At 27.8% G+C, this 16,459-nt stretch overlaps 1 protein-coding gene across 2 annotated transcripts in view; it reads left to right on the top strand.

Moving 5' to 3' along the window:
* Positions 1 to 16,459, top strand: part of LOC129987958 (acetylcholine receptor subunit alpha-like) — a 326,242-nt gene that overhangs the window by 152,200 nt on the left and 157,583 nt on the right. For both annotated transcript variants that reach the window (XM_056095981.1, XM_056095980.1), the window contains exon 3: positions 16,001 to 16,045. In XM_056095981.1, coding sequence (XP_055951956.1) covers positions 16,001 to 16,045 — 45 coding nt within the window. The remainder of the gene's footprint in view (positions 1 to 16,000; positions 16,046 to 16,459) is intronic.

Here is a 16,459-nt window from a genome sequence, read left to right as displayed (position 1 = left end):
AATACTATGATTTCAAGGGATCTTACTCCATTTAGAAATCTATGTAAAAGATGCATTATACTTTTCAATCTATTATTATTTCTAATTTTATTGTTAATATTATTAATTATTTATTTTGAAATCAGAGAGAGAGCGATCTTCCCAATACTCTCTAGTAAAATTAACACGACAGAGAATGCCTTAAATGGTGTTGGTGCACAATAATTTCAAAATATTAACTTTTGGCGTGAATTGAGCATTTTTACTGAATCTGTCATGCCATCCTTAGCCAGTTATTTGGCGAATAATAATCCCTGGCATGCATTAACAGTATCCAAAAATCGAATTTGCGCTTTAGTCAGTGTTAGAATTATCGATTTTATCAACCGAATGATACAAAAATTGGACACAAAACTGCACTTGTAGTTACAAAATCCCATACCAAATTTGATACATTTAAGTCATTGTGTTTTTCAGTTGTCGCGTTTGCCCGTTTCTGAAAGTGAAGACCTACAAACAGCCAAACCCTAGTTTAATTTGGCTGAAAATTTGATAGGTGTTTACAATATAAGTGTTAAATATGTGTACCGAATTTTGTCTATCTAGCTCTCTTCGTTTTATAGTTATCTTGTTTATTTATATTCAAACAGACGGACAGATATAACTCTGAACAGATTTTACTCAAAATTTGATAGAAATCTGTAAATTTGGTGTAAAGACAGTATACCGAATTTCAACAGTCTAGCTCAAAGTATTTTGAGTTATATTGAGTTATAACTAGGGATTGCAATACCGGTATACCGAATACCGGTATTTTGAGCCATTTGTACAATTTTGTAATACCGGTATTCACAAGTTTAAATACCGGTTTTTCGGTATTTACTAGGAATTCTTAAAATTGTCTCCACTATATTTTCAGGTATCGTGAACATAGCAATATAGTATACGTTTTTGTTTTTATGTCTCCATAACGGGTGAAATTAATTAGCTAATTAATGGCTTAACTAATTGCTTAAATCTAAATGAGCGAAACATGGATTTTCCCTGAAAGAAAATATTGTATCCTTAATGACTGATGGAGCAACAATTATGAAAAAAGTTGTAAAGTTGATTAGTGCAAATCAGCAGTTGTGCTATACACATGGAATTCAATTAGGAGTAATAGATGTGTTATACCAAAAATATAAAGAACAGAAGAACCCAAATACTGTGGATATAGAAACTTCGGATTCCAACTTTGAAAAGAGTAAGAGTGAGAGTGATATTGACAATGAAGATAATGACAATGTAATTGTTAAAGAAGATATTGCTAATGAGGATGAAATATTAACCTATCAAGAATTGCTTCCTATAATTTATAAAGTTCGAAAAATTGTTAAAATATTTAAAAGTTCCCCTATAAAAAGGATATATTACTAAAATATATACTAACTGAAAATAAAGCAGAATATATGTTAATATTAGATTCTAAAACACGTTGGAACAGTTTACTCCTAATGATGGAACGATTTTTGAAACTGAGAAATCCAATCCAAAAAACAATAATAGACTTAAACCTGTAAATTAGTTTTTCAGATAGTAAATTCGACTTAATATCCAGAACTATATCAGCTCTACTTCCAATAAAACTGACTATTGAGGTATTATGTAGGAGAGATTCTAATTTATTAACAGCTAATGCAACAATAAATTTCATGTTGCAGTCATTGAAAGAACAGCACACATTAGTATCTGAAGAATTATATATTACATTGAAAAATCGCACAGAAGAAAGGCATACCGAAATAAAAAATGTCTTATGGTATTTACATAATTCTAATGATTTTAAAAATGAAAATGAAAAGAAGAAAAGAAAATAACCAATTCAAATCTGATTAAGTTAGAGTAAAGTTTTAAAAAAATTTTTTCCCACAAACCTATCCACATTCAGTATTCAGTTCAACTATCGATGATTATGATGTCACTACTGTCGATAGTGTAAAGGAATTGTCTCTTAAACAAAAATTAGAATTAGCGATAAATAAAAAAATTTCAACGATCCAAAATACAATACAGAAATCAGCTATATCCAAAACCATCCGACGAGAAATCGATTTATTTGAAGATGAGGGATTTAGAGGTAAATACTTGGGAAAAGTATATCGCGCATTGCTAACAGTACCACCAACTAGCGTAGAAGCCGAAAGAGCGTTTTCGACAGCTGGTGATTTTTAAACAAAATTAATTAATTTTCAGGCTTAATGACAGTGCAATGGATGCATTATGTTTTTTAGATCACATTTCAAAAATTTGTAATAGTACCACAGACTGAATAGTGATATTTACACTTTTTTGTGATTTAAATAAATAAGATTTTCCTTTACTTTTTTGTGATTATATACTGTTATAATTTATAAGTTACAAATTATTTTTTGTGATATTTACACTCTCTAACAAAACTGGCAAATAAAAAAAGAAACACCTGTGTTTTCTTTCTTTTTCCAAAATTTCTAATACCGGTATTAAAACCGGTATCCCGGTATTAAGATTTTAAAAATACCGAATACCGGTATTGAAATTTTGGTCCGGTATTGCAATCCCTAGTTATAACAGATACAGAGACAGACCGACAGACGGACACCTTACAAAAATGTGTTTTTCAAACGCAAGGAAGTAGGACTAATGCGGGGAGATTTGTCAAAATCTCGAGTGAAAATTTTTTGACGGTTACTATACTTTCTCTATACTATATATAAAAGAGCGTAACAATAAATAAAAATATTTTATGAGATAACGCATAAGAGATTTAGTTGAAATAATATACAACAATATTAAAGCAAATCAGCTGATTGGAAAAGAGAACAAATATTTCAACATGCTGTTGAAAAATCAACTCAATTTGATAATGGATATGATGGAAAATATTTGTAAAGTCGAAAGAATTTGTTTTGTTTTCAAAGCTAATTTAAACACTAAAATATTCACCAATATTTTCATAAAAGTGCGTCTGGGTTTTCTGAAAGAAAATTAAAAACATAAAGCAACACGAAAATATAAGGCTCCGAGTTAAAATAATAAATCGATTGGCGAATTCTCAAGTAAAAAATAAAAAATAAAATACAAAGTCTCCTTAGAAATTTTGTTAAATCGTTCCTTCAGACATTCCAATTTTGCCGATTCCAGGATTTCACATTTTCTCTTTTATTAAATTCCAAATTAAGAGCATAAATTTATTTTTCGATAATTGAATACTAACTCGTTCCGAAAACTTTTCAGAAATATATATATGCGACTAAAAGAAAAGCAGAATTGAAACCTGTACAGATTTTTTTTCTTAAGAATTCTTTTTTCTCTGAAACCGAATAATTCAATAACAGCTTTAAAAAAATAGTTTCGAATGTTATGATAACTGTAAAGAAAAACATTCCAGAAAGAACGAAGTCAAAAAAATTAAACATTAAATTTAAAAAAATAAAAGACAAAAAAATTGCATTTGGTCCTCCTCTTATACAAAATCTTAATCTTAAATTAAAATTAAAATTAAAATGTTCCTTGTGTCTCATCGTAGCCTCGCTGCTCCAGGCGTTAAAGATAAATTGGGTTTTCACAGAAAACTGTAGAAAAAAATAACTAATGCTAAAAAAAAAAAAAAAATCTCAATTCCCTGCAGGGAATTTTAATCGATTCTATGCGTGAGAAGGAACCAATGGGCAATTTGACATAAGCAGAACTCCGAGGGTTGGCGAAAATTTCCGCAAAAGATTATTTTAGTTATTATTATTATTTAATCCCCAAGACGGTGCATGATAGCCTTTCATGTTTTTTTTTTCTTCACCCAAAGGCGTTAAAGAAACGCCTTGCTGTATTCTAACATTAATTTAGACATGTAAAATAAGCTGCGCTCATTTTTCTTTTTGGCTTAAAAAAGCCTTTTCAATTAAAAAAATAAAAATGTTATGGATTAGATTTATCAAAATATGGAAACTTCAGCATTTTTTTTTTCAACTTATGCGATATGTGTTTGACTGATAAGTATCAGTGGATTTTTACTACATTTTAAATCAGAAAAAAAAACAGTAAATAACATGTATTAAATATTTTAAATTTAATTATAAGTGGTAATTGAAAATGTAATGGAATTATTTAATATGAAGTCATATCCTGAAATTAAATGAGCCAATGAAATAGAGCACGAGTTCAAAAACTGTTTTTCGGACAAGAAAAATGAATAAATGCCAGTTTCTTTTTTCTTATTTTTTATTAGTCATCTTTAACAACCAGATTGTTTTTGGATTAATGGTTATTAAAATTTGAATTAAAAATTGTTATTTGTCTTAAAGCCATCGTTTGCTAATTTAGCAAAAGATTTTTAAATTCTGATAGATATATAACTCGTGTTATTTTAGAAGATTTACACAGTGTTCTTTGTTCGATATATTTTTCTAGTTTCATGTCTATGCTTTTAAGCATTCAATTATCGTACAGAATTATAAGAATAGAAGCTTATAAAAAGCATTTGAAAAAGTTTTCATTATTCCTTAACCCTTTCTAACGCCATGGGAAGTATGCTTCCCACCAAATTTATCAATCTTTGTATGAAATTTTGTAGGTTGACATAAGTTCTGACAAATTTTTTGAGAAAGACAGAAATTTAGATGCTTCAGTTCTTTATCTCAATCAAAATGATGTGTCATTTGTTACTTAATTATTAATTAACCAAACTATTTAATTAATCAAATTAAATTTATCTAATAAGCTATATGAATCCCTTTTCTTATTCTAATTTCAAGCCTAAAAATATTTTAACATAATATGACTAGAAAAAAATGGCCCTTTAAAGGGTTAACTCCAAATTAAAACTTACTTAAAATCATCAGAAAACTTGCTTGAAGACTTACTAAACAAGAAAAAATAAGCCTACTGCTCATGAGTTAATCATCAGCAATATTTATTGGTATATTCATATGAGTGAAATTCTACTTCATACATACCAGTGCCCTATTTTGATCTGCCTCTGATTGGTTACTGAGTAAAACTCAAAATATAAGAAATATTATTGCCTATGCATTTATAATTATTTTGGACTATAGCCTGTATTTTTATTTTGGTCTATAGGTTGATCGGTAAAGTCCTCTTAAGCTCTTCAAATTCAAAATGGCATTTCGTATAGCAATGGACGAATTGAGTGCCTATAGTAAATTGATTAAGAAAGATAACAGCGTTCATAGTGGAAAAACACATTATTTTTGGTTACTTTCTTCACTGCTTAAATTTAACTTCTCCATTGCTTAATTCGGAAAAACTGTATGATAATACCGGAGAATACATTTTTCACTTAAATACGAACCCTTTTTCGAATTACGAAAAGTTCATAATTTAAATCGGGAAGATATCTCCACTAATTTGATCGATACTCCATAAAAACTTTTCTGTGTTTCTGTTGTAGTATAGAGTACATTTTTCTGACTGGAATTTTTGATCGATATCATTTATTTTTTGTAATTTTCTTATTCTGCTATTAGGGAGGTTACAAGCTGTCTCAATAAATCCAGCGCATCCTGTATATAACCTATTTTATCTATGGATGGTTCATGGTTGTGTGGTGACGCTTTATAAGACAGATAACAGACATGAGAAATTTCTTTTGTCTTGTGGTCATGTTACTCGGCTACGAACCAAATGGTTGCGAGTTCAATCCTCGCCTATCGCCAATAGCAACAATTGTTTTAATGAGTAAAATTCAGTTTTTAGATTTTGATGAATCACCATGGTTGACGCTGCCATGAATCCGGAAAACACTTATCTTAGATAAGATCATCAGTGTGGATATAAACATGTTAACTGAAAAACACAACTGTTTAAAATAAAGGTTCATATATGGATGTGACATCCACGATATAGACCATTTCAAAATTTTTGACAAAATGGTGAAAAGAATGGCGTCCAAACTGAATACTTGATATCTCTCAACTATATCATAAGGATAAATACTCAAGGATCCATATAGTATTTGGAGGAAGTAAAGAAGAGTACCTTCGTTTATTGAGTAAAGAGGTCATTCTATCAATAACAATAAGAAATTATCAGTGTTAGAGAGCAATTATTAATAAGCACGAGAAATTATCAATAATAAAGAACAATTATTAATATAGATAAATACTCAAAGAACCGTATAGTATTAGGAGAAAGTAAAGAAGAGCACCTCACTTTGTTGTGTAAAGAAACCATTTTAACAATAAAAATGAAAAAAAAAATATTAAAAGAGCAATAATTGATATTCACGAGTAATTATCAATAATAAAGAGCAATAACCAATAATCACAAACAATTATGAATATAAAGAGCAATTATTACTATTAAGGAATAATGATCAATAATAAAGAAAAATAATCAATAATCACAAATAATTATGAATAATAAAGAGAAATTATCAACAATTACGAGCAATTATCATTAATAAAGAGCAATTATTAATAATCAAGAGCATTTTCTTTCAAAACATTATCGTATGATAATGCTGCTTCTTGATATAGGTAATGGTTTAAGCTTTATTCGATAGTATAAGCTATTGAATTCTTGATATAACGAGTTTTGCATCATGTATTTTACAGAAAGAATGCCAGCTTGAAAGCATTATACAATAAAATTGTATTGCTTCACTTGCATTTTTATGGTACTATTTGAACATAAACTCTAAATCAAATTTGAAAATTTATCAAGTTATATATAAAAAAAGAAAATATGAGATGCTTTATTTAATTTTGAAATAAGAATACGTAAAATAGTCTTGAAAATCGAATATTTTTGAAGTGTAAGTTTACTTTTAAAATAAATTCTTTTACTAAGGCAGATAAACTCCACAATTAAATACACTACTGAGCATTTTCATTGCGAATGAATGGTAAAAACTAGGTGCATTAATTGCTGTGTATCAAGTTTTAAAATATTTATTAAAATTAGTGGATAAATGCTTGGAAATTAAATTTGTATTACTAAAAAGGTAATTTCTTTTGGTATTTTAAAGTGAGGCAAAAATAAACTTCGAAATTACTGACAAAAAGCTTTAGCATTTTGATTAACTTACAATATATTAATTTGAAATTAAAATTTAGGAAAATAATTTTCTAAATATATACAATTCAAGAATGATTTAGATACCAAATTTAGTCATTTTTGGTTTGCACTGTAAGCATCTTGAATAATCTTGTAACATTTTATGCAATTTACAGGAAATATTACCCAAATTAAGACCTGATGTTAGTGTTATCCGTGATTTTATGCAGAAGCTAAAACAATTAACAATCATCTCGTTTTTTAGTTTCTAAAGGCTAGAAACTACCCTATTAAAAAGAAAACTTTTTTGTATAGATAAATAAATTGTACTTTCTTTTTAACTGAAGCGTAAACGTTCATATATTCGTTGACCGTTGCAACCTAGTTTAAAAACAAGTTTAAGAACTCTGACTAAATTCAGTTTAAGCTGATTTTATAAAACGTTCAGAAGTATTTTATAGAACATTTTATGAAAAAGTATCGACAAAATATGTCCTCATGTATAAAAACTCTTGGTCGACTTTAGTAATAAATTCCGATTGAGACATAAGTTAAAAAACTTCCATGTTATTTAACGTTTTGAAACTTAAGCTGATTTTATCAAGCTTCTAAAGATATTTTATTGAACGATAGATTTATAAAAATAACCGTTAAGATTTTTCATCCGGTTTTTATTTTTTCCAAAGTAATATTCTTCAATTTATACTAGCGATATATTGCTCGCAATTTAAAATTTAAGTACAACAGGAAAAATACTTTTCAAATAATATTAAATCGTTTTCGGAAACTGAAATCGCCCTAATTTCTTTCCAACTGAAATGTAATCTACGAGATACAGATATTGTTCCTAGTTTCTTTAAGGAAAAAAGTTAACTTCAAATCTTTCCCTCTTATATTACTCTTTGGGAATAAGCTTTAAACAACTTTAAAGAATTATTTTTGTTCGAAAAGCCGTTTGTGTTTCGAGTTGTTCGAAGGAAATGTTTTTCTTTGTTTTGAGACCGCTTATCGATATATAAAATTCAAATCACCGGTGTGAGATTTCTGTTATTCTTTTTTAACAACTTTCTCATTTTGGTGTTCCATGAAAATCATTGTTTAACGATCTTGTCTTCCAAAGTGGAAACATTTTTTCTTTATCTAGTTTTGAAACTTATTAAAAACAAAATAAAGTCCACTTGCGTTTTCTGAAATATCAATCTGTAAATAATGAGTAATGTTTGAAGAAAAGTTGGTAACAGCTGTGGTTTTCTATGACGAAAATTACTAGATTGGCTTAGAAAAATCTAAATTATGCGTTATGAATTGAATGTTTCATGATGCATACTTTCTTGAAATGATTATTTTCTTTTTCGTATAAATAAATATTCATACTTAACTAAATGATTAATTTGACAAAAAACCAAATATTTTTAATAAAAAGGAATTTTTATATGCGATTACGATTTAATATACGATTTAATATTTGATAATGCAATGACTTAAACTGATTCTCAAAAAATTATCGTCTGTAAGTAACGTTTCATTTAAAAGAACAAACAAATATGGCATTTATTTTTACAATCAGCTACTTTAATGGATTTTTTTAGATATATTTTTAAAGAATTTGATTAATTAATTGAAAAATACAATGATTTCTGAAATTCAGCTGAGTATTTTAATTTCTTTTTTTACAAATATCTTGTTTCAATGTCTTAAAAAATTGTTTCCACTTTTTTTTAGAATAAAGAAATTCTGTTATTTTTGCTGCAATTAAAAAATACTCGTAAGCTAATTTTGTGCATTAACATGCCGTTTTCTTGTTGAAAACAACAAGACAAAATTATTTGAATTTTTGGAAAATAAAAAGCTAAAATTGGTTTTTCTCCCATATAGGCTGATAAATATGATAATAAATTACAAATCATAGTTCTTTTTATAGTTTATTGTAGGAAGCCATAAACCATAGAAAAGTAGATTTTTATAGCTTGAGGTAGTAAAGAATTGATTTTTTGCAAAAATATCAAATACTTTTTCTTAGTATTCTTAATTTCTGAGCAGTCTTCTTCATAAAATCGTTGAATATTGTTTCTGAGCTTATTCGTTGGAAAATCATTTTCATATTTATATTTGTGAAAATATATGAATGCTCAAATTATAAATTTAGTAAAAACTTCGTAGATTATATTCTGACGCAAATGCTTTGTTCAAATTTGTTATAATAATCTCTCAATATCGTGCCTTTCTTGAATTAAGGAATAAGTAATCTATTCTTTTAGAAATATGCTATCGTTGGAGAGAAAAGAAATATATTTATTAAATTATCTGCAAGAATTTGAGCATATCATATGATAAACATTTTAACTGGAAAGTGTTTGATTTATACCTGTTTTTTTTAGCTAAAAATCATATTTCTCCAATTAGAAAAAACTTTTAACATTTAACTAGTATATCTTGCCTTTCTTTATGTTTTTTTTTCAATTTCTGTTATGTAAGAGTTAAAAAAACATTACAATTTTAGGGTGTTTCTAGACAATTCATTCCAAACCTAGTCACAAACTAACAGTGCTTGTATAAACTTGGAAAACAAGGATAACGAATAAAAAAAACTGAAAACCTTTATTTTGTAATTAAATTTTTCAATTAAATTAAGGAAGAATTAAAACATTCTTAGTACAAACATACTAACCTAATATGAAAGAATTTACTCATGATTTAACTAATTATTATATTATCCAAAATGAATTTAAAAATCAAAATCACTCAATATTAAAATTATAAGTTACAGAGTTCCAAGTTGCAATATAGAAGGCTACACTGAACCTAAAGCCTTCCTAAATACTGAAGCGAAAGAGTCCAGCGTGCTAAACCTGATACCTATCTCGGACATCGCGAATGACACGTGACGCGATAGGCAAGGCGTTTGGTTGTTACAAATCGCTCCCCCAGCTAACGAAGCGAGGCCGTTCCACCAGTAGCCGCCCGCTGGAATGTAATAAATTTTGTTTTAGGTCCGCCGATTCTAATTATTTGGCTGAAATCGATAGGTCCCTCCGTACACTGGTAAACAAGAGAGGACGGTTGTTGGTTAAGAGGGTATCCGGGTAGACTGTCTTGCAGCAAGTTAATTACTTCTTGGAAAGGATGATGGAAAGTTGCTTCTCCAGACGAAATTGGAAAGGATACCCTGCTTCCCGCGTTTAGAAGATATTTGACCTTTTCCGATTTTCTTTGTTTTGTTAGATTGAAGAGAGATTCACATGACGTATTATTGTTTGTTAAAAGCAATCCAATTTAAGTTTGTGAATTCACAACCTTAAGGAAGGCAAAATTCTTTTTTTTTTCCTTTTATTTGATTTATAAATGTTTGTTTCGTAAATTCTCTATCGTTTTGATTGAATTAGATTTTTTGATTCATATATAGGATTTGCAGAATACTATTATATTTATATGTTTCTGCTATTATGTTATTTCATTTATATATATATATATATATCTTTTAATCCTCTCTCTAAATATAATTTATATACTTGTCATGAATTTTGAAGTGAAAAACTAATATTCTCTTTTGAAAATTTAACTTCTTAGCATATATAAGGCGTACTTGTATTATAACTCCCTCTAGCCCACATTAAATGAAGAACAACAACTATTAGCATTTAGATGTAGCAAAGCGATCGTTTTCTTATACGGCGAGATCGCTTACTGCGCCACCTGGCGGTAAATAATTGATTTAGGTGTGCTATCTTGAAAACGAGTATTATACGAGAAGAAAGTAAGGTATAAAATTTCAAAATGTAGTAAAGTGATTATATGCTATACGGTAAGACAAGTTACAATAAATGACCGAATTAATTATAACTTGCAAACGATTATTATATGAGAAAAAAATCAGGTACAAAACTGTAGAATGTAGTAAAGTGATCATATGCTATACAGTCAGATCGGTTACAGCGCCACATGATGATAAATAACCGAGTTAATTATACTATCTTGATAACGATTATTCTACGAGAAAAGAATTCAGATATAAAATAATAGAAAATCTTACCTTTAATACGATAAGACACAGTGAGTGTAATAATGCTAAGAATGAAGCATATAAAACATGTATATATTTATCAAGATTTTCTAAACCTGTGATGAAGCAATGTACGAGCAAAGAAAAGATCCTATTTTGAATAACAAATGTCAATCCGGTGGAATAATCATTTGGGTAGATAGAAAATAAAAATATCTGCTGATAGTTAATTATTCTGTTTGATTTTTCATGCCTTTAAAAAAATTAGCATTGAAAATCGAGATCCAAAACAGATCCGAGTTTAAGAAGTTTAGTTTTTAGCATTTAGCATTATTACACTTATGATATACTAAATCAAAAGTCTCTACAGTTTTGCAATTGACTTCCCCCCCCCCGACTCTTTTATTGTTTTCGATATGGAACTCTAATTCTGTTGCCTGCTGACAGACGGTGCTGTAAAGGATCTCATCATGCAACCCACGGTCACTATGTTATACCTATATATCTTGTGGCAATAGTTTTTGAATTAATGTTGGCTAGAAAGGCTTGAGCGATCTTAATTTTTAGGTCCTTTCACAAAATGTACTTATTGGATGCAAAATAATTTTCTTTCCTTGGAGGCATCTATAGCTAAAATTAATGAAACGTCTTCAACCAAATTTCGTACACATGGTATGAGAAGAATTGTTTGATGAAATTAAGAAATAAACATTAAACATAAAATGGCAAATATCAGTGTTGTCAGTACTGAAGCAAATCAATAATTGCAATGAACATTTTACAAAGGGATTTTGTAAAATGTCTTTAAAGTTCAAGTGATTAAAATTGCACATATCGAAATATAAAAAGTATGAAATTAAAAGTGAATAATGCTTTATTTATTTTTAATCAGTTTCAAAATATTGATTAATGGTTGATTAGCTACTTTTATAATATATTGCATCGATGAATTTTGGTACTAATTTTGTGGAGCCAGTATTCAGTCTCCTGGTCCCTCACAGTCTATATATGAAATGTGATTACACTCTGCAGCAAAAATTATTTTATGGTGAAATTATTTTGTGGCTAGCCTATACTTTTTAAAAACAAATACAGGAAATATATAAAATAGACATTATATTTTCTCATTACTAAAAGAAGTTCAGGGCTTTAATTTCTAAAAAAGACTATGTAATAAACTTAAGATTGCAAAATGCTTCAAAATATATAAAATACTGATTGATGTATTTGACATTTTACTGAATAAAAATATTTTCAAAATTGTGTACATATAATAATTTGAAGTAAATAAAAGAATTATTCGATGCACAATCTTCTGTGATTTTAATTCGTCTTCTAGTTGTAGCCTGATTTATTCGGCCAGCAACTAATTATTCTCATTATTTTTGCTATTATTTTTTGTTTCCGTGCTTTGAAACACTGATCATGAATCTAGAGCTTCTAGGATTTCATTTTTGCTTCACCATTATTGGTACGGCAACAACATAAGTTCCTTCATATCGTGGACTTGATTGCCTTACTTGAAGTAACATTTTTTTCTTTTCAGTGCTTGAGTACCTTACACAGAATACTGAAATTTGTCTTGAATTCTTTTATTCAATTAAATACCATAGGAAATTATTAACTGTGAAGGTTAAAAATAGTTCAATTAGACTAGAAGTGAACAGCAGAATTGTTCCTTTAACATTTCAAATTTTGCTTCATTTTGTCCATTTAAGCGAAAAAAATAGGCTTAAAAATTGTTGGATTTCATTAAAATATAAAATGTTTTTACATAAAGTGTCAATTTCTGAAGCTTTAGAATTGCATTTAAATGCATGCTCAATGATTTGAAACTAAAACAAATCCTCAGAATATTTACCTTAATACAAAATAGAAAAACGTACAAACGATTTTAAAGCAAACGTCTTTACGATTTATTTGACGAATCGTTTCTCTAATTATATATTTTTATGAAGATACTATTATTCTATAAATGAAAGATGTAACATTTATTGTTTTTTCTTATTTGCAGTTCGTGTATAAACCTAACCGAAATATTTTAACCAGCAAACTACAATAACTATAAACTAAATGAAATTTCTAGAAAGTTGTTATTTTTTTCGGATTTTCCACTTCAAAACGCAAACGATATATTTTCTTCTTCACCATTTTTATATATTAATCTTCGCTTCATTTCTTTTTTTTCCTACCATTTTTCGTTTTATATTATAAACGGAAGCTGAAAGCACTTTCGGAAATGAGACTAAGCTTCTTATGAATACTTCCGCTCGTAAGTACTGAAGGTAATTCTCACTTCCTTCTCAAAATGAAACAAAAGAAAAAAAAAAAGTGAGCTTATTCCAGCTCTCAGAATTAACTATTCTGTCTAATAAAAGAAATAAATGAAAAAAACAACAACCATAATCACAAATCAGAACGAAAAGGAAAAGCGCCGTAACTGTATTTCTGCTTCAAATATTTTATAAAAGAATTTTTTTAGAATTCGTTTTAATAATCGTCTGCTGTTCTAGCTGTTTACGAACAAGAATAATTTTAATGGTCGACTTTGCTTTGTCGTTTTTTTTTTTTTTTTTTCGTTTGTATTTTCATCCAGCAGTGAATTATTGTCGTAAAGGTTATAAGAAAACAAATCTTTCAGAATAATTCGAAACTTCTGCGAATCATAGAGTGCGAATCCCGAATGCACCCTATCCAATTCTCAAAACATAGCCTGCAGAAAATACAGTCCCCGTGATTCTGACAGCTTCCTATTATTTTCGCTGAATGATTAATGTAATGTTGGACCTTTTTGAGTGCTGCCATCATTTGTAACTCCCAATGCGAAAACGAATGGCATTTTCACGTAAATCTCGGGTATGTGATTTATAACTATGGAAATACATTTTTGGAGCAGAAATATTTTTATTTCGCATTTTGCGAATACATTTTAATTCGATGGAAGGTGCTGATGTTTCGTTTCATTTTTTGAGAAATGTTTTGAAACTCCATTTGATTTTAAAAATTTGAACAGAAACGAATTTATAAGGTATAGACGTAACAAAAGGATACCATGAAATTCGGCTGTCAAATATGTCCTCTGAACTTTTTTTCTTGTGATCAATTTTCAAAAAGTGATATATGGAAAATCATAATCAAATCTAGAATATTCACTCATTCGTATTTTGTACACCTATGATTGATAAAAGATGAAGGAAAAAGTTTAATAACATAAAAATTTGTTAAATTGATACTATTCTTGATATGTTGTCGTTAGCTAACAACTGATTTACTCGGAATATTGGTAAGGTTAAATTTCAATCAAATCTTATGTACTTAAAATGTTCAAGGATCCTTTCACAAAATATTTGTAAATATCAAAATAAGGTAGATATAAGTATTTTAATAGCTGTATGCCAGTTTTCTTTATTGAATATATAAATTTTCTTAAAAGAATAGAATTCCCAAGAATTCATAGAATCATAAAAAAATTATATATCTGTATAATATATTTCAAATTCCAAGTTGTCTTTCTCCTAAGTATAATTTTAGTTTCGGAACCTTTTTTATAAACTACGCATATTTTAAACAAAATCTTTCTTCATTAATGTCGAAAAAAAAGAATAAAATCACAAGGCTGAATATTTAATGAAGTGATGAAAATAGCTATAATTTCCTTATAAGAATGAAATCCATTGCTGAAAATTATGAAAAAAACAACAGCATTTTATTCTCGAAATTAATGAAAAATATGAATGGCACCCAAATTGGTATCATTAAAAAGAACATTTTTTTTTTAAACTTTAAAACTCACTAAAAGTCATTTTTGTATTATAATCTTGCCGAATCTTACAGTAATATAAGAAAGAAAACTCATTTAATTTTTAATTAATATAATTCTATAAAAAATTTAATAAAAATTGCTTTTTGATGCACTTTCAAACTACATTATTTGGCAACTAGAGATCAAGCGATCTATTCCTATATGCACCAACATGCATATATACGCATTTCCTTTGATTATTGCTATATATAATAATGCAAAAAAATAGCAAAACATTGATAATGTGCTTAATAATTTAATTACCTTTATCCATTGTTTTGATTGGTTTATTGACATGAGATAAGCAATCGCATTCATGTACGATCTTGATTTTGATTGATTGACCAATTTTTCTTCATTTACATATTGAAGTCAACGCATGCTCAGAGGCATATCAGTCTTAAGAATCATATTTAGAATTTATTGCATATCGTTATTTATTATTCGAAAGTAAAAATTATACCTATTATTAACATTTTCTATTCTTATCTTTATACTTGATATAGAATTTTTTCATTAGGTTTCATTATTCTTTGTTTCATATTTGTTTCTAGTTACATGATTTTGTTTATTTTAGAATTAGATAACTTGTATGATTTAATGTTTTTCTTTCCTATTTATATAATTTTAATTGGTTTTGTTAATTATATAAACGTTAGTTTACTCTCGTTCTGATGATTTTTAACTAATTATTTAACTAAGACTCTTAAAATTATATAATATTTTTTATAAATTAGTTATTAAATAGAACACCAATATTTTGAAGAAATCTTTATGCCTAAAAGAGCGTAATACAATATAATGAAGCATTTTACTTTCCCGAGCGAATTGTTTTATAAAGCATAATTTGTTTAACTTAAGATTGTAAAATCTTAACTTGAAATACATTTCATACCAGGAAGTCTCCTTTTATCTTCTTTCATTACATCCGAACATTAAAATTTTTTTTTCTTGACACAAAACTTATAAAAAATGTTACTATTCCATACATAGTTTAAAATGTCTTCATTTACAATCCAATGTTTCACTTTATTCTTGTATAACATTTGTATGTAGTTAGTCACAAGTAGGAACATGAATTAACTCCATTGAAATAATAACATTGATTCAGAGCTAATTTTAATAATTTTGTGATAATCAAAATTCTTCACCTACAATTTTTTAAACACTTTTCTTTTTCATTTTAGAACCTCAAGAATCAAATCATGACAACAAATCTTTGGGTTGAACAGGTGAGTTAAACAGAAATATTTATTTTAGATTTACATTATTATAATTATGTTTTCTCCATATTTAATAGGTTGAAGATAGAATATTAAAATAACATTGATATTATAGCACCTATAGAAAATTCTTTTCATTTCATTTAAAATTCAATGCATTATCATTTTACATGCTGCAATTTTTGATATTGATAAAATTCCTTTTTATAAAGAAATATTTTGAAATGGGTTTCCCACTTATTTCTTTTGTTATGCTTGTGTTCTGAGAATTTGCATCGTAATATACTGCTACGGAAAATGTAAAAATTAAATACTTAAAAAATTGATTACCAATTCATCAATTAATGTTATTAAATTTCGATTCTACAAGAAGTACGGCATCTAATAATGAATTGAGCAAAAGCAGATAATACGATTATCTGT

Source organism: Argiope bruennichi, chromosome 10 (genome assembly GCF_947563725.1).
Source record: "Argiope bruennichi chromosome 10, qqArgBrue1.1, whole genome shotgun sequence".
NCBI classification, from domain to species: domain Eukaryota; kingdom Metazoa; phylum Arthropoda; class Arachnida; order Araneae; family Araneidae; genus Argiope; species Argiope bruennichi.
Note: the sequence above shows the minus strand (reverse complement) of the source record. Positions and strands in the feature narration are given on the sequence as shown.